This window comes from Dasypus novemcinctus, chromosome X (genome assembly GCF_030445035.2).
Source record: "Dasypus novemcinctus isolate mDasNov1 chromosome X, mDasNov1.1.hap2, whole genome shotgun sequence".
NCBI classification, from domain to species: domain Eukaryota; kingdom Metazoa; phylum Chordata; class Mammalia; order Cingulata; family Dasypodidae; genus Dasypus; species Dasypus novemcinctus.
In genome coordinates this window covers 85533155-85557085 of record NC_080704.1, presented here as the reverse complement: position 1 = coordinate 85557085, position 23931 = coordinate 85533155, and the positions used below count along the sequence as shown (strand labels likewise).

General features: G+C 39.5%; 1 protein-coding gene and 1 non-coding gene across 4 annotated transcripts in view; one reads left to right on the top strand and one right to left on the bottom strand.

Annotated features, from left to right (window-relative positions):
* The window catches only part of ZDHHC15 (zinc finger DHHC-type palmitoyltransferase 15), a 324251-nt gene that overhangs the window by 173082 nt on the left and 127238 nt on the right, over window positions 1–23931 (top strand). For all 3 annotated transcript variants that reach the window (XM_058291298.2, XM_058291301.2, XM_071213383.1), the window contains one exon: window positions 23129–23223. In XM_058291298.2, the coding sequence (XP_058147281.1) occupies window positions 23129–23223 (95 nt within the window). The remainder of the gene's footprint in view (window positions 1–23128; window positions 23224–23931) is intronic.
* Window positions 13056–13162, bottom strand: LOC111758870 (U6 spliceosomal RNA). Its single transcript, XR_002793008.1, has one exon. It is a non-coding gene; the product is annotated as a U6 spliceosomal RNA (small nuclear RNA).

Here is a 23931-nt window from a genome sequence, read left to right as displayed (position 1 = left end):
TGGCAAAATGAGCATTCACATATTCCCTAGGAGTCTGTCCTACATCAGATTATCCCCTTTAAGCATCTTAAACAGGTAACTTTCCTAATTATATTTTGAAAAGGTTTTCTAAGCATTACACTCTCAACCAACACCTGATATTCTCCTGTGTTCGTATGTTGCCCCACTGTGCCCCCAATTTCCTGGGCAATACCACCCATACACCCATCCCTAGCCCCCTTCAAGCCCACAAAGCCCCACCCAAAGGTAACCCCATGCCCCCATTTTATCCCCTCCTTGCACACATACTTACCTCCAGCTTATCATAGACTCCCCCCATGGAGATGTCAGCTTATATCCTTCCTCTACCCCCCGATTTCCTGTAAGCCTATCTTCCAGCCTCTAGCTCTCTGAGGCAGCTTGGTTTATTTATTTCATATCATTGAGGTCGTGTAGTATTTGTCCTTCAATGCCTGTGTTGCTTCACTCAACATAAGGTTCTCAAGATTCATCCATGTTATCAAGTGTGTTTGTAGTGTATTTGTTCTTAAAGCCGAGTAGTATTCCGTTGTATGTATATACCACATTTTATTGATCCACTCATCTGGTGATGGGCATTTGGGTTGATTCCAGCTTTTGACGATAGTGAACATGCTGCTATGAACATTGGTGTGCATATATCGCTTTGTGCCCTTGTTTTCAGTTCTGCTGGGTATATACCCAGCAGTGGAATTGCTGGGTCATATGGCAAATCTATAGTTAGTTTTTTGAGAAACTGCAAAACTGTGCTCCAGAATGTTTGGATCCTTCTCCATTCCCAACAGCAGTGGATGAGTGTTCCCATTTCTTCACATCCTCTCCAGCATTTGTATTCTTCCGTTTTTTCATAGCTGCCTATCTTATGGGAGTAAGAGGGCATCTCATTGTAGTTTTGATTTCCATTTCCCTGATGGCTAAAGATTTGGAGCATTTTTTCATGTGCGTTTTACCCATTTGTATTTCTTCTTTGGAGAAGTGTCTGTTTAAATCTTTTTCCCATTTTTAAATGGGTTGTTTATCTTTTTATTTTCAAGATATAGGAGTTCTTTATATATGCAAGTTACAAGTCTCTTATCGGATATATGGTGGCCAAATATTTTCTCCCATTGTGTAGGCTCCCTTTTTACTTTCTGACAAACTCCTTTGAGGTGCAGAAGGCTTTAATTTTGAGGAAGTCCCATTTATCTATTTGTTCTTTTGCTGCTCGTGCTTTTGGTGTGATGTTCATCAAGCCATTTCCTATTACAAGGTCTTGTAGATGTTTCCCTACACTGCTTTCCAAAGTCTTTATGGTCCTGGCTCTTATATTTAGGTCTTTGATCCATCTTGAGTTGATCTTTGTAGAAGGTGTGAGATGGTAATCCTCTTTCATTCTTCTACATATGGATATCCAGTTCTCCAGGCACCGTTTGTTGAATAGGCCATTCTCTCCCAGTTGAAAGGGTTTGGTGGCTTTATCAAATATTATATGGGTATATATATGAGGTTTTATATCAGAACTTTCAATTCTATTCCATTGGTCTGTGTGTCTCTCCTTATGCCAATACCATGCTGTTTTCACTACTGTAGCTTTGTAGTATGTTTTTAAGTCAGGTAGTGAGATTCCTCCAATTTCGTTTTTCTTTTTCAATATGTCTTTGGCTATTGTGGGCCTCTTTTCTTTCCAAATAAATTTCATCATTAGTTTTTCTAGTTCCTTAAAGAATGCTGTGTTGATTTTTATTGGGATTGCATTGAATGTGTAGGTCAGTTTTGGTAGGATAGACATCTTAATAATATTTATTCTTCCTATCCATGAACAGGGAATATTCTTCCATTTATTTAGGTCTTCTTTGATTTCCTTGAACAGTCTTGTATATTTCTCAGTGTATAAGTTTTTTACATCTTTAGTTAAACTTATTCCTGAATTCCTAAATATTTGATTTTTTTATTTAGTATTGTGAATGGTATTTGTTTCTTGATTTCCTCCTGATCTTGCTCATTATTGGTGTACAGAAATGCTACTGATTTTTGCGCATTGATCTTTTTTTTTTTTTTTAAAGATTTATTTTTTATTTATTTAATTCCCCTCCCCTCCCCGGGTTGTCTGTTTTCTGTGTCTTTTTGCTGCGTCTTGTTTCTTTGTCCACTTCTGTTGTCGTCAGCGGCACGGGAAGTGTGGGCGGCACCATTCCTGGGCAGGCTGCTCCCTCCTTTGCGCTGGATGGCTCTCCTTACTGATGCACTCCTTGTGCATGGGGCTTCCCTACGCGGGGGACACCCCTGCCATGGCGCGGCACTCCTTGCGCGCATCAGCACTGCGCATGGGCCAGCTCCACACGGGTCAAGGAGGCCCGGGGCTTGAACCGTGGACCTCCCATGTGGTAGATGGACGCCCTAACCACTGGGCCAAAGTCCGTTTCCAACTTTACTAAACTCATTTATGAGTTCTAGAAGCTTTGTTGTAGACCTCTCAGGGTTTTCTATGTATAGGATCATGTCATCTGCAAATAATGAAATTTTGACTTCTTCCTTTCCATTCTGAATGCCTTTTATATCTGGGTCTTGCCTCAGTACTTGAGCAAGTACTTCTAAGACAATGTTAAATAGAAGGGGAGACACTGGGCATTCTTGTCTTCTTCCTGACTTTAGAGGGAAGGATTTTTGGATTTCTCCATTGTAAATGATGTTGGCTATAGGTTTTTCATATATACTCTTTATCATGTTCAAAAAATTTCCTTGTATTCCGATCTTTTGGAGTGTTTTTATCAAAAAAGTGTGCTGTATTTTTTCAAATGCTTTTTCTGCATCTATAGATATAATCATGTGATTTTTTTCCTTCAATTTGTTTATATCATGTATTATATTGATTGATTTTCTTATGTTGAACCATCCTTGCGTAACTGGAATGAATCCCACTTGGTCATGGTGTATAATTCGTTTAATGTGTTCTTGAATACGATTAGCAAGTATTTTGTTAAGTATTTTTGCGTCTAGGTTCATTAGCGAAATTGGTCTGTAATTGTCCTTTCTTGTGGTGTCTTTGTTTGGCTTTGGTACTTGGGTAATGTTGGCATCATAGAAGCAGTGAGGCAATGTTCCTTCTGTTTTGATTTTTTGGAAGAGTTTCAGCAGGATTGGTGTTAGTTCTTTCTGGAATGTTTTGTAGAATTCACCTTCGAAGCCATCTGGCCCTGGGCTCTTCTTAGTTGGGAGGTTTTTAATGATGGATTCTATCTCTTTACTTGTGATTGGGTTGTTGAGATCATCAATTTCTTCTTTCATCAATATGGGCTGCTTATGTGTTTCTAGGAATTTGTCCATTTCCTCTGAATTGTCATTTTTGTTGGAATATAGTTTTTGAAAGTATCCTCTTATGACAGTCTTTATTTCTGTGGGGTCAGTGGTGATATCTCCTTTCTCATTTCTTATTTTGTGTATTTGCCTCTTTTTTCTTTTTTTCTTTGTTAGTCTAACTAAAGGTTTGTCAATTTTGTTGATTTTCTCAAAAAACCAGCTCTTGGTCTTGTTTATCTTTCCAGTGCTTTCTTATTTTCTATTTCATTTAGTTCTGCTCTTGTCTTTGTTATTTCCTTCCTTCTTCTTCCTGTGGGATTACTTTGTTGTTTTTTTTCTAATTCCTCCAAATGTGCAGTTAGTTCTTCAATTTTTGCTCTTTCTTCTTTTTTGATGTATGAATTTATAGCTATCAATTTCCCTCTCAGTACTGCTTTTGCTGCATCCCATAAATTTTGGTATGTTGTGTTATCATTATCATTTGTTTCAAGGTAGTCATTGATTTCTTTTGAGATTTCCTCTTTGACCTACTGTTTTTCTAAGAGTGTGCTGTTTACTTTCCAAATCTTGGTGTGAAATCTGTGCCTCTGGCCCTTGCAGATTTCCAGCTTCACTCCACTGTGGTCAGAGATATTATTTTGTATGATTTCAATCTTTCTGAATTTATTAAGCCTTTCTTAGTCGCCTAGCATATGGTCTATCTTGGAGAATGATCCATGTGCACTTGAGAACAATGTATATCCTACTGTATTTGGGTGTAATGATCTGTATATGTGTATTAGATCCAGCTCCTCTAATATACTGTTCAAATATTTCGTTTCTTTAGTGATTCTCTTTTGAGATGTTCTGTCCAGAATTGATAGTGGTATATTAAAATCCCCCACTATAATTGTAGATGCATCTATTCTTTCACTTAGTTTTTCCAGCGCTTGCCTCATGTATTTAAAGGCGCCCTTGTTAGGAGCATAAATATTTATGATTGTTCGTTCTTCTTGACAGATTGTCCCTTTCACTAATATGTAGTATTCTTCTTTGTCTCTGACAATTGTTTTGCATTTAAAGTCTATTTTGTCTGATATTAATATAGCTACTCCTGCCTTTTTTTGGTTATTGTTTGTTTTTAAGATTGTTTTCCAACCATTCACTTTCAGCCTCCACGAATCTCTGGGTCTAAGATGTGTCTCTTGTAGACAGCACATAGATGGGTCATATTTCCTTATCCAATGTCCCAGTCTGAATCTTTTGATAGGTGAGTTTATTCCATTGATATTCAGTGTTATTACGTTCAAGGAATTATTTATGTTAGCCATATTTTGATTGGACTTGTGTTTGTCATATTTTGTTTGTTTTTATTTCTTCTCTCTTTGTCTTTTTTGTTGCTCTTACACTCTCCTCCAACTCTGCCTGTCCTGTTTTTTCCTTTCTTTTTGCAGAACTCCCTTTTGAATTTCTTGAAAGGGAGGTTTCTTGTTGGCATACTCTTTCAGTTTCTGTTCATCTGTGAATATTTTGAACTCTCCATCATTTTTGAATGCTAGTTTAGCTGTATAGAGTATTCTTGGTTGGAAATTTTTTCTTTTAGTACCTTGATTATATCATACCACTGCTTTCTTGCCTCCATGGTTTCAGATGAGAAATCAGCACTTAATCTTATGTAGCCTCCCTTGTATGTGATGGTTTTCTTTTTTCTTGCTGCTTTTAGAATTTTCTCTTTGTCTTGAGCGTTAGATAATTTGAGAAGTATATGTCTTGGGGTGGCCCTGTTGGGGTTTATGATGTTTGGGGTGCGTTGTGCTTCTTGGATATGTACATTTGTCTCTCTCAGTAGATTTGGGAAGTTTTCAGCCATTATTTCCTGCAACACCCCTTCTGACCCCTTTTTCTTCTCTTCTCCTTCTGGGATGCTTATAATATGTATGTTTGTGCATTTTGCATTGTCATTCAGGTCCCTAAGCTTTGCTGGATTTTTTCTATCTTTTTATCGATCAATTCTACTATCTGTTTGATTTCTGATGTACTGTCTTCACCATCACTAATTCTCTCCTCTGCCTCTTCTAATCTGCTGGTATTTGCTGCGAGTGTATTTTGATTTCTTGTACTGTGGTGTTCATTCCCATCATATCTGTTATCTTTTTGCATATGTCTGCAATTTCCTCTCCAAGTGTTTTCTTCATATTGTTAACCTCTTCGTTTACTTCATTAAGTTTGTCTCTTATATATGTTCTGAGATCTTTAATTACTTGTGTGAAGTTGTGCTCCCCTTCCTGGTTTTTAGTTTGTTCATTGGATTCAGCCATGTTTTCCTGATTACTGGTTTGGTTTGTAGTTTTTTGTTGCTGTCTGGTCATCATTTTATCTTGACGGGCTTAATCAGTTCCTTAGCTTTTTTGTCTAGTCTTGAGGATTAATTAGCTGTTATTCTTGTGTAAGTGTTATATCTTCTCTTTGTCACTTTGTTCTTCTTATTCTAATTTCTTGTTGCTGGCTGAGTTCCCTTTGAAGGAAAATATTAGGGCCAGGGAAAGGCAATTGTGTGAGAAAGGAAAATGTGTAAAGTAGTATTAGTAATAAATGTTAACAGAGCAACAGTATGAGATCTGGGAGGATGGATATTAGATTCATGCAAGTTGTATAGAGTTATAGCAGTAAGTAGAGTACCTATAATGAGGTAGTTGACTGTATATGGGAGGAATATAGTGTGAATGGATGTGTCATGATGATGGGAGAGAGTGTTGCTGTGGGGGGAGTGGGTGGCGGGGGCGGTGGGGTTGAATGGGACCTCATATTTTTTTTTAATGTAATTAAAATATAATAATAAATAAATAATTTTTTTTAAAAAGCCAGTGTTTTCATGAGAGAGGGAAAGAGAAAAGAAAGACAATAGTATCAAGTGTGGATAAAAGACAGAAAACAAAACAAAGGTATTAGAAATTAAAAGTTATTCAATTTGGGGACCAAAAAAAGGCAGGTGGAATATAGGAGAGACAATAGTTGATGGAGGATATCAAGATGTGGGGGAAAAGGGATAGTGTAGGTGGCCAAAATCAATTCATACAGAAATGAGGCCACAGCGGATAAGGAAACCCAGCAAATGTGAGGTGTTCCCTGCAGCACCTATTTTATAATTAAGATAAAATAAAATAAGGAGAAAAAGAGGGAAAAGAAAGAAGAATAAAAAAGAGAAGAAAGAAAAAAAAGGGGGTGGGTAAAGAAAAGGGAGGGAAACAATAAGTAAAAGAAAAGGAGAAAGAGAACTGTTAAAAAAAAAACGAAATAAATGAAAAAAAGACCTTGGGGGATACAATGGGAGAAAAGACTAGGAGATAATATAATATTAGCAGCCAGGACAATAAAAAATTTTAAAAAAGAAAAAAGAGAAAAAGAAAAGAGGAAAAATACGCAAACGTCGAGGGCTAGAACAATCAAGGACGTCAGATGGACATCAGGGTGTGGTGGATTCAGGAATGGGAAGTCTGTGATATTGCAGTCTCAATAGGTGTGAGTCTCTGGAGTGTGGGCCATCAGGGTTTAGGGGACACAGACCTGGTAATCTCAAATCCGGTTAACAGGGAGCCTGGGAGCACCACTGTACAACACAGTATTCAGGGATCCCCGCAGCTGGGTGCCCAGCCCTATGGGGGGGTCACATCCAGAAACTCTGACCTCTGTGTCAGAAACCCAAAATTCCCCCTCTCACTAGGGTCTCTGCTGTGTCACCAATTCAACTTCAGGACACCTCCTGCCCTCAATCCCCCGAAACAGCCTGCTGGGGGCGCCTCTATATTGCAGCCATTTTAAGGATGCTGCAGACCGGCAGCCAGGCCTAGGGGGCGGAGCTCTAGCCAGAAGCACTGATATCTGTGTCAGAAAACCAAAATTCCATGCCTCGCACAAGACTCCTCCATCTGTTTCACCTGATCGGTTTCCAGACGCCTCCCATCCTGCAAGCCCCTGAAACAGCCTGTTGATGACGTTTCTTTATTGCGACTGATTTAAGGACGCTGCAGATCAGCAGCCAGGTCTAGGTGGCTGGGCTCTAGCCGGAAGCGCTATTATCTGTGTCAGAAAACCAAAATTCCAGGACTTGCAATAATCTTCATCTCTGTCTCACCAAATCGGTTTCCACAGGCCTCCTTCCCTGCAAGCCCCTGAATAGCCCACTCAGGGTTATTAATTCCCTAGCACCGCAGAGCCTCAAGGAATCGCCGCTGCCACGCCGCCCGCCCCAGGGGGGAGCGTCCTGTGCACAGCCCCTATCTCCGTAAAAGAGAGCCTGATTTCTACCTTTTACACAAGTCTTATCTGTCATCCTCCCACTAAATTGATGTCCAGACACCTCCTGTCCTGCAAAATCCTGAAACGGCCTGGTCCTGAAGAATTTTCAATGCTGCCCAGGGTCTTCTTTGCAGGAGAGACTATAAGGTGCACTCACTCAGACACCATCTTGCTCTGCCCCCCCTTCATCTATTTTTAATGTTCATCTTTCTTTAATCATTTCAAAATCTAAGCCTATTTTCTCTGATTTTAGTTTATATATCACAGATCTTTTGTTTACGATTTGTGTGGAATATTTTTACTATCCTTGAACATTCTAACTATTTGTGTTAGGATCTAAGGTCAGTTTATGCTAAGCAGCATATATTTGGATGATCCTTCTTTATCTCTTCTTCCAGTCTTTTCTTACCTTTTCATTGGAGATTCAATGCATTTACTTTTAAGGTAATTAATGATAAGGCAAGACTTACCTATGCCATTTTATTAATTGAATTCTGTACTTTATGTGTCCCATATTTGTTTACATTATATTTTTTTCCCTTTATTAGAAAAGTTGTGGTTTTACAAAACAATCATGCATAAATACAGAACTCTTATATACCTCCCCACCAGGAACACCTTGTATTGATATGGAACATTGGTTACAATTGATGATAGCGCATTTTTATAATTATATTTTATTTAAGGTCCATGGTTTAAATTAGGGTTTATTGTTTGTGTAGTGCATTAACATGAATGATTTATAAAAAATTTTATTCTTTTACCATATACACAGTCTAACATTTCTCCTTTTAATCATATTCAGATATATATTTCTGTACTGTTAATTCAAAAATGCTGTGCTACCATCACCATCATCCATTAACAAAACATTACCCAGCTTTAAAAATAGGAACCTTGTACATTTTAATTCTTAACTTCCCACTGCCTATCCCCAACCCACCTCCTAGTAACCTATATTCCAAATCCTGACTCTGTGTGTTTTCTTATTCTAATTGTTTCAAATCAGTGAGATCATACAATAGTTATCCTTTTTTGTCTGTCTTATTTCATCCATCATCCATGTTGTCACATGTATAAAGACTTCATTTTTATGGCTGAATATATGCTACTTTTTATTTATCAATTCATCAATTGATGGACACTTGGATTGCTTCTATCTTTGGCATTTGTGAGTAATGGTGCTATGAACATTGGTGTACAAATATCTGTCTGAGCCCCTGCATTCAGTTCTTTAGGCTATATACCTAGAAGTAGGATTGCTGGCTCATGTGGTAGTTTTGTCATTAGCTTTCTGAGGAACCACCAAACTGTCTTTCACAGTAGCTGCCCCATTTTACATTACCACCAGCAATGAATTTGTATTCCTCTTTCTCCACGTTCTCTCCAGCACATATTTTCCATTTATGTAACAATATCTACTTTAATGGGTATGATATGGTATCTTATTGTAATGGGTTTTTTCTTTTTCATTTTTTTCTTCCATTTTTTCTTAGAGAAGTTGTGAACCTACAAACAGTCATGCATAATGTGCAGCATTCCCATTAATCACCATTATACCAACAGTTTACATTGTTGTGGAACATTTGTTACAGATTATGAAAGAACATGATCAGATTATTACCACTAATTATGGTCCATAGCCTACACTTGGTCATTTTTTTCTATACACACATATTAACATTATGTATTAGTATTGTACATTTGTTTAGGCTCATGAGAGAACACTCTTATATTTGTACTGTTAACCACAGTCCATCTTCCAACACAGGGTTCACTGTGTTATATAGCTCCATGCCTTGTACATTCTATCCAAGGCTTTTCACTTTAATCACAGAGTTGTGTAATCACCACCCAACTAAACCTTTGAACATTTTCCTTAGTCCAAAAGAAAAAAACCCATACTCCTCTGTTATTGAATAGTACCTTCATTGACATTGATGCAAGAATATTACAATATTGCTGTTAACTATGGTCCTTAAGTTATATTAATTGTATTTTCCCATGCATCACTATAATCTTACCACCTTGTAATAGTGATGGCATTTGTTCTAGTTCATAGAAGAGCATTTCTGTATTTGTATTATTATCTACATTAACCACAATCCTCATTTACCTTCAGGTTCACTATGTTATTAAGGCCCTAGATTATTCTCTAACTTTCTTTCAATTGGCATTTGCATCCCTAGACTACCTCTTTCAGCCACAATCCAATCTATAAACCAGCCATTTTAGTTATACTCACTATAATGTGTTACCATCAACTCTACCATTTCCACACTTACACAGTCAAGCTACTTAAAAGTTCTACATATTTTAAGTATCAGTACCCTTTCTCATTCCTCATCCTATCTCCTAGTACACTATAGTCTAGGTTTTAACACCATGTCTTTATTCTTTATATTTCATTCATATTAGTGAGACCATACAGTATTTGTCCTTTTGTGTCTGGCTTATTTCACTTAGCATAATATCTTCAAGGTTCATCTGTGTTGTCATATGTGTCCCATTTTCATTTCTTTGTTTTCCATCATATGTATATACCATGTTTTGTTTATTCATTTGTTGGTTGATGAACACTTAGGTTATTTCTATCTTTTGGCAATTGTGAATAATGCTGCTATGAATATCTAGCAGCCTTATGTCTGTTTGCATCACTGTTTTCAGTTGTGCTGTATATATTCCTAGTAGAGCAATTGCTGGGTTATATGGCAGTTTTCTATTTAGCTTCCTAAGGGACCGCCAAACTGTCTTCCACAGAGGCTGCACCATTTTACATCCCCACCAACAGTGAAGGAGTATTCCTATTTTTTCACATCCACTCCAGCAGTAGTTTTCTGTTTGTTTTTTTTATGATTGGCATTCTATAAGGTATGAAATGGTGTCTCACATAGTTTTTTTATTTTAATTTTAATGCAATGTATACTAGAATATCATACTACAAAGATTACATTTGGCTTTAGAATTTTTTTTCCTTTAAAAATTTATGGATGTATATAATTCATATAAGAACATACATAAACTAATGTGTATAGTTAAAGTTTTGAACTGCCAAAACAAATATATTTACATTGAATCCGTAAAACTGTTTGGATAGAATTGACATCTTAATGATATTTACTCTTCCCATCCATGAACACAGAATGTTCTTCCATTTATTTAGTCTTTGATTTTATTTTAGCAGTGCATTGTAGTTTTCTGAATACAAGTATGTTATGTCCTTGTTTAAGTTTATTCCTAAATATTTGATTTTTTAGTCGCTATTGTAAATGGAATTTTTTCCTGACTTCTTCCTCAGATTGCTCATTACTAGTGTATAGAAACACTACTGATTTTTTGCATAGTAATCTTGTATCCTCCCACTGTAGTGAATTCATTTATTAGCTCTAGTAGCTTTGTTGTACTTTTTAAAAAATTTTCTAGGTATAGGATCATATCTGTGAATAGGGGAAGCTTTACTTCTTCCTTTCCAATTTGTGTGCATTTTATTTCTTTTTCTTGCCTGATTGCTCTGGCTAGAACATACAGCACTATATTGAACAATAGTGGTGAGAGTGGACATCCTTATCTTGTTCCCAATCTCAACTGGAAAGCTTTCAATCATTAATCATTGAGTACATTGTTAGCTGTGGGTTTTTCATATATGCCCTTTATCATATTAAGAATATTTCCTTCAATTCCTATTATTTGGAGTGTTTTTATCAAGCAAGGATAAAAACATTTTGTCAAATGCCTTTTCTTTGCAAATCAAAGATGATCATGTGATTTTTCTTCTTTGATTTATTAACATGGTATATTATGCTGATTGATTTTCTTGTGTTAAATCACCCTCACATTCCTGGTAAAAAACCCACTGGAGAATGATGAAAAATTATTTTAATGTGTTGTTAGATTCGATTAGCAAGTAATTTGTTGAGGAATTTTACATCTATATTCATTGGGGAAATGTGTCTGTAATTCTCTGGTTTTGTAATACCTTCATCTGTCTTTTAGTATTAGAGTGATACTGGCTTCACAGAATGAGCTTGGAAACTGACAAATTGAGAGTACATATGTGAACCCCAAAAGAGAAAGATTATGTTTGTAAACTATTCTATTCCTCTGGGTGTGAATAGCTTTTGATTGTTTTAAATTCAAAGGATTTAAGTTTACTTGATAAAATCAATTTAGGACTTTTGATTTGACCATGTCAGTAGGGCATGACTCAGGTTGAGCCCCCATTTCTTTGGTGGACTGATATAAACAGACACTAACTCAAGAAGACAATCGGAAAAGGTGAGAATTTTGTCATTTTTGATTTGTGATTAATTATATGAGGTCTTGTATTTCTTCTAGCATCTTCTAGCATATTTTCTAGGAATATCTCCATTTCATCTACATTGTGTAGTTTCTTGGCATACAGATATTCATAGTATCCTCTTATGATCTCTTTTATTTCTGTGGGGTTAGTAGTAATGTCCCCATTTTCACTTCTTATTTTATTTATTTGCATTTTCTCTTTTTTTTTGTCAGTCCAGCTAAGGTTTATCAATTTTATTGCTCTTCTTGAAGAATCAACTCTTGATTTTGTTCTCTCTTTTGTTTTTTTTTTTTTTTTTTTTGTTGTTGTTGTTCTCTTTATTTCTGTTCTGATCTTCATTATTTCCTTCTTTCTGCTTGCTTTGGGCATAAGTTGCTGTTCTTTTTCTAGTTTCTTCAACTGTGTACTTAGGTCAGTGATTTTAGCTCTTTCTTCTTTTTTAATGTAAGCATTGAAGGCTATAAAATTCCTTCTCAGCTTTATTTTCACTACATCCCATAGGTTCTGATATATTATGTCCTCAGTTTCATTCTTCTTGAGATACATTTTTTTTCATTTCATTTTTTATTTCATTTCATTCATCTTGATATACATGTAATTGTTTTCTCTTGTAATTTCTTCTTTGAACCACTGATGATTTAATGGTGTGTTGTTTAGTCTCCATATATTTGTGAATTTTTCACTTTTTCTGCCTGTTGTTGATTTCTAGCTTTATTCTATTATGATCAAAGAAAGTTCTTTGTATAATTTCAGTCTTTATAAATTTATTGAGATCTGCCCCAACGTATGGTCTCTTCTGGAGAAAAATCCATGAGCACTTGAGAAGACTATATATCCTGTTGTTTTGGAGTGTTTTGGAGTATATGTCTGTTAGGTATGGATCATTTGTCATATTATTCAAGCTTTCTATTCCTTTTTTGATCCCCTACCCAGGTGATTTATCCAATGTAGAGAGTGGTGTATTGAAGTCTCCAACAGTTATTGTAAAGACATCTATTGCTCCCTTCAGTTTTGCCAATGTTTGCCTCTCGTAATTTGCGGCATCCCGGTTAGGTGCATATACATTTGTTTGATATTTCTTAGTGAATTGCCCTTTTTATTAGTATATAATGACCTCTCTTGTCTCTAATAACAGCTTTGCTTTAAAAGTCTGTTTCATCCGATATAAGTATAGGTACTTCAGCTTAAAAATAGGGAATGTTTCATGAATTTGTGTGTCATCCTTGTTCAGGGGCCATGCTAATCTTCTCTCTACTTTTCTTGTTTCACTATATATGTTGCTGAAGTGAGCACTCTCCCTCATTTTTGAAAGACAGTTTTGCCAGATATAGTTTTCTTGATTGAAATTTTTTGTTGTTTTTTTACTTTATTATTTTTTAATTAAATTGTCTTTTTTATAAGGTACATAGATCACAAAATTACATTAAAAAATATAAGAGGTTCCGACATACCCCACACTCCACCCACCCACTCCTCCTACATCAACAACCTCTTTCATCATTGTGGCACATTCATTTGCATTTGGTGAATACATTTTGGAGCACTGCTGCACTGCATGGATTATAGTTTACATTGTAGTTTACACTCTCCCCCAGTCCATTCAGTGGGTTATGGCAGGATGTATAATGCCCAACATCTGTCCCTATAATATCATTTAGGACAACTCCAAGTTCCAAAAATGCAACCACATATCTCTTCTTTCCTCTCCCTGCCCTCAGTGATGAAAGGCAAAATGTCAAAAACAAAGTTTATGATATTTTTCATTTTTGATACCCCAATTTATTTTTACTTTATTTTAGTTTTTCTAAATTAGTGTGTATTCTATTTCTAATCTTTAAATCTACCACTACTATTTCATTTTCCTATTAATTGAATTCGGCAATATATTACGCTTTGGAAGAAGTTTTGGACCACAGAGGGGTTCAAATATGGCAGAGAGGGAACACTGCTGTGGGGTGTCATTGATGGTGGACACATGGTTGGGAGGGAGTTCTCTAGGGCATGTATATAGGGTACATAAAAATGTTCAGATATATGTTGGGTATTTTCATAGTAGTTACAGTTACAAATGACAACTGAGGGAATGCTGAGTTCCTAGCCAGGGGAGCTCTGTTGCATTCCCCAATGGAACAGCAATAGTCCCCCAAGCAAGGACAAAAACCAATGAAGAAGGATGGTCCAACAATGAGCCCTTGAATCTGGTGGCTCTGATTATGAGCCTATGTGCCTGAAATATGAACTAGGCCTAGAGCTGCAGGATACCTGAGAGTGTTGTTTTTTTTTTTAATTTTTGCTTTTAGCACTTTAAATGTGCCATCCCATTGCCTTCTGCCCCCTCCCCCATAGTTTCTGTTAAGGAATCAGATATTATCGAGGACCTCTCAGGCCCCTACACCTGGGTGCCAGCCAGAGAGACCTTGACTCCTGCCCGGCCTGACTGGACTCACCCTGCCTCCATTGCCTGGGCTCTGGTCTGGACTGAACTGCCCAAGAAATTCGCACCCCCACCTCCCTTCCACCCCTTCTTATTTATTTCCTTTCTAACTGGATCCAGCCCACTGGAGAGGGGACACTCCACTGCATTTATCCCTCTACCCCAGAACTGGGCTTCTGAACCCCAGGAACCTGGGGTCTTGGGGGGGAGCCAGGCTCCTGGTCCCAAGGCCTTGCTCCCCAGGACCCCGGCCCCTGCCTGCCCCCAACACACACACAGACCCACCGGTGGCCATCTGCCCTCCCCCATCTTCTCCCACATACATTCCAGGAGTCAGGGACTCCCCTCAAAAAGCACCTCGCTGCAAGGGGACAGGGCCACAGGCCTCCATTCTCTCCTGAGGCATGGTCTGGGCTTAACCCTGTCCCCATCATAACTCCCTATGTCCCTTGATTTCTCATTTATTTTTTTCTTCCTTTTTTTATTTTCTCAAAGGTAGTTTTTGGGGGCATAAGTGGGGGGATTCTACTGTGGGACTCCTGCCTTCCACATGCCCCCTACCTTTTTTCTTTGCTGGTTTTCATGAGTGGAAGTTCTAACTGTGGCTTTTGTTTCTCTGGGATTTTTTTAGGGAAAGGGGAGGGATGGCTCTAGGGTGTGGGGAATGTGGGAGGGAGGGTGAGAGTCAGGGGTCAGGAGTCTGGGAGCCCGGGGAAGAGTGGAAATGCTGCCGCCTTCTGAAATTTAGTTATTTGTTTTTTCTTTTGAGAGATCCAAAGGAAGAGATAGATACTTGAAACTTAGTGTGTGGCCTGGTTTTTTGGGGCCCATGAGTGGAGGGAGAGAGGGTGGGGGATATAGGAGAGGTCTGGTACAGTTAGATCTTACTTCATACCTGCCAAGAGGAGTAGAGGGGCCTGAAAGGGCTTTAAAGAGGAAACCTGCAAATCAGAGTCCAGAGTTTGGGCAAATAATGGGCCTGGGAAGGTCTGGAGGCTTTGAGACCCAGAGAGAGGAGGCTAGACTTGTATGGGTTCCCACAAACTTAGCCCAGCCCTGATTACTCCCTTGGGCTCTCTTGGTCTTAACAGGGTAGCATGAAGGAAAATAATCTCTGGAGGAAAATATACTGGAAACTTGCGCATTTGTGTTCATGGAGTTGTGGACAGAGCTTGGTTGGAGAGGACCTTTGCAGAGGTTTGCTGATATATTCTGTATAAATATTTATTTGCTGGCTTTCTTTATGTCCCATCTCTATAGGAGGCATTTGAAGCAGCTTTGCAACATAATAAGGGTAGGAAAATACAACTTTGGTACTAAAGACATAAACAACAAAACAAATGTACTAGCTATGAGGGTAAATATGATCTCTGAGCTTCCTGGTAGCCTGGGCGAAAAGGCAAATAATCCATTTCCTAGTTCCTTATTATAAAGGAGATAGAATTTTTGTCCATTTTTTCTGTCCCTAAGTTCTAACTGAAGCTTCTCAGAAGCTTCTATATAGAGTACAGGCCCCACCACAGAGCTGGTGCCAGCCATGTTACCACCCCTTTCCTCCTCTGATTCAGGGGCCCCAGTGGGGAAGGCTAGCTGGAGGGCCCTAAGAGTTGTGGTGGGTAAGTCGTGAGCAGTGCAAAATGGGCAGCCTTGGTAGCCACCCCTGACAAAAGTTGTGAGTTGGACAGAAAAAGCCAGTTCAGAGGCAGCAAAATCTGTTGCAGGCACAGCTAAACTGACCCAAGGATAGGGGCAGAGATCTTGGAAGTTGTGTCACTTAAACCCTTGGTTCTCTATGTGGACCAGACTTCAGAGTTTTCTGTGCAACATCCTGTCAACAGTCCCACCCTCTGTGCCCTGGGATGGGGGCGGGCAGGATACAAGGGTCTGCATTTTAGGAAATCTCCCAGGTGATTCTGATGCCTTGCTGAGGGGAGAGACACTGCTTCAGCACAGGAGATCTTTCTCCAATCATCTTTCTCTTTGCTTGGTTTTGTGTAGGAAAAGATGATTTGAGGCTGTGCCAGTGTTTTCCACAGTTGGCTGAAGGGAGAACTCTGAACTGAGGAAGGTGTGTGAAGGTAATGTTGCTGCTTCTAAGGCATTGAGGAGAGTTTGCCTAGAAGGGGTAGAATCTCTAGATTCTGCTTACATTTTGTTTTTTTCCTATGAAGTTAATAGATGTACCTTACAAAATTTAAATAAATATGGAAATACATAAGACTTTAAAAACCTCAGAAAGTTCCCACCCTGCCTCATTCCACAAATCTTCAGGGGGCATGCTTCAGCAGTTTGTATGCACTTTTCACATCTCTAAGGAACTCTTCCCCAGCTGCTTAAGGGGACACTGGGTTTAGTGGGTTCCCAAACAGACCTGGGTTCAAATTCTGGCTGCTGAACCCTCTTCCTCTATTTCTTTCCCCAAATGTTTATTTTGATCCTCCTTGGCAACAGGCAGGGTTCTAAAGGCTGGGAAGACAAGGACTCTGCCCTCAGGGAACTTACTATTCAACAAATATGGATACTTCTAAATAATGATGAGTGCTGTCAAGCAAATAGTGACCACCACATGTGTCCTGACTAGTTTGGACAGGGTGGTCAGGGGAGGAGGCCTCTTGGAGTAACATTTGAGCTGAGACCTGAAAGATGACAAGCAGGAAGGGAAGATTGGTGGTGGTGGGGGGGGTGACTGGGGGAGAGGAGCAGTGAGGTGGGAATACATTTGGAATGTTGGAGGACAGAAGGAGGGCATTGTTCCTGGGAAGTGGGGTAGGGAGAAGGAGAGAAATAGGAGATCAGGTCAGAGAAGCAAACAAGGACTTTGTAGGCCGTATAAGGAGCGTGGATTTTATTGAAAATGACATGAACGGCCACTGGAGGGCTTTATAAGGGGGTGACAGTATTATTTGTTTTAGCAGGGTTCTCCTGGGTGCCACGGAGGATGGACAGTAGTGGGTGACAGAGAGGCACGAGGAGGCTGTTCCTGAGATTAAAGCTGAGAGATGATGTGCCCTGCAACTTGGGCAAGAGCTTAACCTTCTGAACCTCAGTTTCCCTGGCTGTAACCTGGGACTAATAACCCCCTTCTGGCTGGATTCTTCTGAGGAATAAAGGGAATAGTATCTGGGAAGCCCCTTGCACCGAGGCAGACACACTGTAGAAAATGGCAATGATAATTCTATTTGCAGTTATTGGGTAAAACCGGAAATTAGAGGAATCCTGGAAACATTTAGAGATTTTAAGATTTCATCCTCTAAAAGTAGGAAAGAGGAGTAGGAAGGGTCTCTGGCCATAGAGCCTGGCTGTCCTCTGTCCCAACACTGAGAAGTTGGGGTGTGCCCGGGGTGGAGAGAATGGAATTAGGGAGGAGAGAGCCAGGGTGCAGCAAGACAAGGTTTACAAGACAACATCTAGTGAGGCAGCAGGGTGGGTGCGGGGTAGTTTGTGTCAGCTCAGATATTAAACAGGATGTGTCCGGAGAGCCTTCTCTCTTTGCCAAGCCCTGTCCCAGCCTTGAGCCCTGCAGCCCGGCTGCATCCCCTTCACCTCTCCTGTCCATCCAACCCAAGCCTTTCAGTGTGGAGAGCCATGCCCCCCACCCTGGGCCCCTTCCGCCCACTGCTCAGACACTTCTTTTTAAGAGTTGCTGTGAGAGGCACGAAGTGAAGTCCCTGGGTCTGGGGCCTGGACAAGGCAGGCCTGGTCCTGGGCTGAAAGTGCTCTGAGCTCTGGAGGGGTGGTGGGCTTCAGCCTGGGGGGGTGGGCAGAGGGATTTCTGCTTCTGACCCCACTCGAACCTTCCCCCTTTGCTGCACACTCTTTTTGACTAACTGGGCTAGGGATTGAACCCAGAACCTCTTATATGGGAAGCCAGTACTCAACCACTAAGCTTGTTTTTTATAGGAGGCACCGGGAACCCAACCCAGGACCTCCCATATGGGAAATGGATGCTCAATAGCTTGAGCCACAACCGCTCTCCTGTACACTCTTAAGAGGCCCGAGGTCTAACTGAACTCTTGGTTGTGCTACTTACGATTAAAATGAATATAAAAACAGCTAGCATGTACTACCATGCACTTAGGATGTGCTCAGCATTCTTCATTCATTGTCTCATTTAACCTTGACCATGACTCTGAGATGAGCATTAAACCCACTTTCCCACTGAGGTCAAGGTAAACGCAGCTCTGTCTGCTATCATGGCTTTAGGTTCTTTCTACTTCATTAGCCTCCCATGCCCTGCATGTCCTTTTTGGGGGACACCAGCCTGCAGTTGCCCCTTCCTTCTCAGCATCACACACTCTCTCCTCCCAGCCCTTTCTCTGTTCAGCAGTTTCTCAGGCTCCCTGCCCCAACTTGGTAAGTACTTCCCTCTTCTTGACTGCCCAGACAGGAAACCCATTCCCTCCTCCCCCTCCTTGGGAGTCTAACCTGGCCTTGGAACCTTGGAGCTGCTTCCCCTCCTGGCAGGAGCTCTGTCCCAGGCTTCTTTCTTTCCACCATGCCCTCTCACTGAGTGGGGCTCACATCACAGAGACTTTCTGAAAAAAAAAAAAAAAGAAATCAGATGTTAATTTTATTGAGCAGCCCTTATATATGACATGTCATTGGTCCACTTGAAATCCCTTGCTGATTTCAATATTCTCTTTGTCTTAAGATTTTGACAATTTAAATATAATGTGTCTCTATTTAGGTCTCTGACTTTATGCAGCTTGGAAGTCATTTAGCGTCTTGGGCTTATATATTCATATCTTTCATCAGATTTGGGACATTTGGTCATTATTTCTTCCAGTTTTTTCTGTTCCTTTCTGTTTCTCTTCTTCTGAGACTCCTATGATGTTCCTCCAGATCTATTCATTTTCCCTCATTCTTTTCAGTTTCTGCTTCTCAGACTTAATCATTTCAGGTGTTTTATCTTTACATTCATGGATTCTTCTGTATGCTCAAATTTGCTGTTAAACTTCTCTATTCAATTTTTCATTGCAATTATTGTGCCTTTCAGCTCCAGAATTCTATTCAGTTCTTTTTGACTTCTCTCTCATTACTGAAACTCTCATTTTGTTCATACATCATTTTCCTGATTTCCTTTATTTCTTTTGACATGTTTTCCTTTTGTCATTAATCATATTTAAGAGTGTTGATCTAAGGGATTTGGTTAGTAATTCAGCAAATGGGTTTTCTCCATTTCAAGTTTCTCTTGAATTCTGTTTTTTCCTATGACTGGACCATACTTTCCTCTCTCCTTGTATGTTTCTTAATTTTATTTAAGAACTGAACATTTTCAGTATTATCTTTCATTCACCCTGGAAATCTAGTTCTTCCAGTCCTCAGTCCTCAGAAGTTTATGATTTTTACTTGTTGATAACTGGTGCCAACCATTTTTTCTGTTCCTCAGTGATCTGCCAGACTTCCCTCCCAAAAAAGAAAAAATAAATGAAAAAGTGTACACTGCTACACTGCCTCCCCAAGTTTCTTGATAGGTGTTTGTGTAAAACTACTACTACTGAGAGTATTTTCCAGACAAAAAAAAATTTTAATAAAAAAAGAGAAGAAAAGAGAAACACACAAAACTGATCAAAAGCATAATGCCACATCAGATGCCCCAATAGATTCCATTGGAAACCTGAAGCTGCTATTGCCAAAGGGACTAAAAAGGCTTGAATTTGTGCTGGCCCTCAGAAATATGCCAGATAGACAAGAAATGAAGAAATGAAAGGAAAGGATGAAAGGAAGAGGGATAGAGCTAGAGCTAAAGATAGAAAGAGCAAGAAAGGGAGGGAGGGAAGAAAAGAAAGGTACTCTGTACCAAGTTTCCTAGTAGATGGCATTAGGGAGATAGGACCTACTGGTGCTGAGAGAGCAAAAACTGAGACTAACATTTGTGCTGGTATCTCAGGAATCTTCCAGACCAACATTAACTTGGAAACCCAAATATCTGGAGGAAAAGGTTTCTCCTGCCTGTCCTGGTGCCTACCAACTCCTCAGAGTATCCTGCTGTGGTGGATCTGCAAAATGGTGGCTGGTTGCTGGCTTGCACATAGCTTCCCTTACAAAGCTTGAATGCTGGGCAACTTCTCCCTTTGGCACTCCCATGATTGTTCTAAATGTCCAGTCTGATTTCAGGGTTACCACCTAGTTAATTCCACTCTCTTTTTCTAGTTCATTCATTTTTCTGGTGCGAAATCTATAATATTTTCTTCTAACCATTTTACATCTGTTCTCTCAAGAGAGATACTTTTGAAATAACTTTTAGATATGGAGAAGCACAGGCGTGGATTCTGCAATTACTGTTTACTAACTGTGTAGTCTTAAACGGGATCTTAGCTATTATACTGCAACATCCTCCTGTTATATCCCCCTGCTTAAAGTCTTGTCCCCTGAAATCCACTGTCCGTGGAGCAGCTAAAGTAATGCTTAAAAAATATCAAGTCAGCTCTCTGCCAAAATGCTTTCCAAAAACCTATGGACTCCCATTTCTCTTTAAAGAAAATCCACATTCCTTACTGAGTGTCACAAACTTCTACAAATTCTGACCTCCACCTAATTCTTAGTCCCTGTTTCCTAGTTCTTGCCTCCTAACTACACTTGAATAAAGGTGTTATTTATTCAGTTCTGCCCTGAATATATGAGAGACTGAATTCTATTAACCTAGTGTTTTAGTTTGCCAAAGGACTGCCAATGCAGAGTACAAGAAATGGATTGGCTTCCATAAAAGTGATTTACTTGATCTGTAACAAAAATACCTTTTAAAAAAATACTATGGTTTTGGGGGAAAATACACCAAATGTAAGATAAGGAATATAGTTGGTAGTAATATTTTGACAATGCTCTTGCATAGTTTGTAACAAATGGTTCACACCAATGCAAAGAGTTGGTGGAAGGGTGATATTTGAGACCCCTGTGTGATGTTATGAATGTTTATTTTGTAGTTCACAGTCTTTACTATACACTTATTGTTTATGTGTATTCATGTATGAATGATATACTTCAATAAAAAAAAAGTGATTTACTTGGGGGTACAAGCTTTTAGTTCTAAGGCCATAAGAAGTCCAAATCATCGGGCGGCGGACTTGGCCCAGTGGTTAGGGCATCTGTCTACCACATAGGAGGTCCGCGGTTCAAACCCCGGGCCTCCTTGATCCATGTGCAGCTGGCCCATGCGCAGTGCTGTGCTGATGCGCGCAAGGAGTGCCCTGCTATGCAGGGGTGTCCCCCATGTAGGGGAGCCCCACGTGCAAGAAGTGCACCTGGAAGGAGAGCCGCCCAGCATGAAAGAAAGTGCAGCCTGCCCAGGAATGGTGCCGCACACGTGGAGAGCTGGCACAACAAGATGACGCAACAAAAAGAAACACAGATTCCCGTGCCGCTGACAACAACAGAAGCGGACAAAGAAGACGCAGCAAATAGACACAGAGAACAGACAACTGGGGTGGGGGGGAAGGGGAGAGAAATAAATAAATAAATAAGTCTTAAAAAAAAAAAGAAGTCCAAATCAGGACACATAAGAGATACTTTCTCACCAAAGTCAGCTACCACATGGCAGAGCAATATGGCTGCCAATCTCTGCTGAGGCCTCTGCCTTTCTCCAACTGTAGGTAAATCTGACATAAGGCTTGTCTCTTACTGGGTCTTCTGTCTCTCTCTGGGCCTCAACTCCTTAAGCCTCTCAAGGATTTCCCTCTTTGCAGCTCAGCTATGGGTGAAAACTCTATCACGTGGCAGTTACGGTGGCTTCCTTTTCCTTTGTCTGTCTGTGTGTCTCTCTCTGTGTCTCCATTTTTATCAGACACAGGAAGAGGATGGAGACTTATCCTGAGTAATGCCTCACTGAAGTAGTCCAATCAAGAGCCCTAAATCAACCTTATTAGGCAATCTAATCAAAGGCCCCTCAACTGAATTTAATGTAATCAAAGGGTATCACACCCAGAGGAATAAATATGTTTACAAACATGATCTTTCTCTTTTTGAGATTCAAAAAATAATCTCAAACTACCACACTTAGTTTTAAGTAATATCATTCCATTGAATTTTTCTGATGGCGTGCTGTAATAATACATACCATCCAAGGATAATGAAAAATTAAAGTGATTTTCAGACCTATAATCACTTCTGTGGAGAATGCTGAAATTTCCCAAATTGGGAAAGCCTTACAAAAGGCAAAGAATATGAAAAGAAAGGTAGTGGGAAGCCCCTTGCACAACTCACTCAAAGACAAAACTCACATTTCAGCAGTTTGTAGTCTTTGGGGCTATTGGAAAGAACTTTGGATTTGAAGTCAGAAGGCCTGTTTAAGGCATGGCTAAATTAGGTATTAACTTAGGGACTTCAGTTAATCAACTACTTATGTGAGTGTTTCTTCATGTATTAAAAAATGGGGAAGATATTCCCTACCCTATTACCTATCTCACAATGTTGATGAAAAAATAAAATGAGATGATATATATGAGAGAACATTACAAACACTGAAGTGCTAAGCAAATACTATCACATTATGTTTCAGCATCCACAGTAGCAGAAATAATGACAATTGGATACAATACCCCCACAATGTTATGAAGGACAGTGTCCCCCTACTCCCAGAATGAAATGGAAATTTTTAAACATGCAACTTCCAGAAAGTCTGTAGTTCAAAATATGGCATTATAAATGGGTTCTTGCACTGTTTTTACTTCTAAGCATGTGAAAGTGGTACAAATGAATATTTTATAATAATACTAGAGAATATGTGAAAATAGGGAAATGCGATAGACATTTGTTATTGATGTTTATATCTTTTTGACATAGAAATTGATTAAAAGATAGTATAAACTTTGATATTTCTCTTATTTCAGTTGTCTACCTCATACTCTACCATGCCATCTTTGTATTCTTTGCCTGGACCTACTGGAAGTCTATCTTTACACTCCCACAGCAGCCAAACCAGAAGGTAAGAATACTGGATACTTCAGGAAGGCTAATAACAGAGAATGGTAGAGATGCTGATAAGACAAAAAGCTGGGCAGAAAGAGGAACAAATAACCTTCCGTTATGAAAAAGAGATCCAGAATAGTGTTCAAGGATAAGTCTTATTAGAATAAAGATAAATTAAGAGTAAGACAAACTAGGCCCTTATCAAGATAGTAGAGTGAAAAGGTTCAGGGCTCCCATAGAAGCTTGAGTAGCTAGCAAGAACTACCAGAAACAACATTTTCAGTTCTCTAGGCTTTCAAAAACAGGACAAGCACTGAACCAAGAAAATGGTACCCTGGCTGGCCCCTCCCCCATGCCCTCACTGGCTTGGTGAGGGGCTGGCCCACTCTCCCAATGTGAGTCCCTAATCCTGGTTCTGGAAGGAGCTGAGGAAACCTCATACATATACTGGGAGCATATATGTCTGGCACAATCTAATGGTGGCAGTGTAAGGACCAAACTAGGTCATTCATCTCTGGCTCATCATCCCAGACCTTGCCCTGAATATAAAAGATATCTCAAAGAACTCTTCTACAGTTAAGTTGTGGTTGTCTGCATCAAGGAATTGAGGCTATAGGACATGAAGTGCAGTACTTAAGACCATAAAGAAACAGTTTCCTAGGGAAGAAGAAGCATTAGTATCCATGTGAAAGGGGTAACTCCTAGGGCCACAGGCTCATGCTCA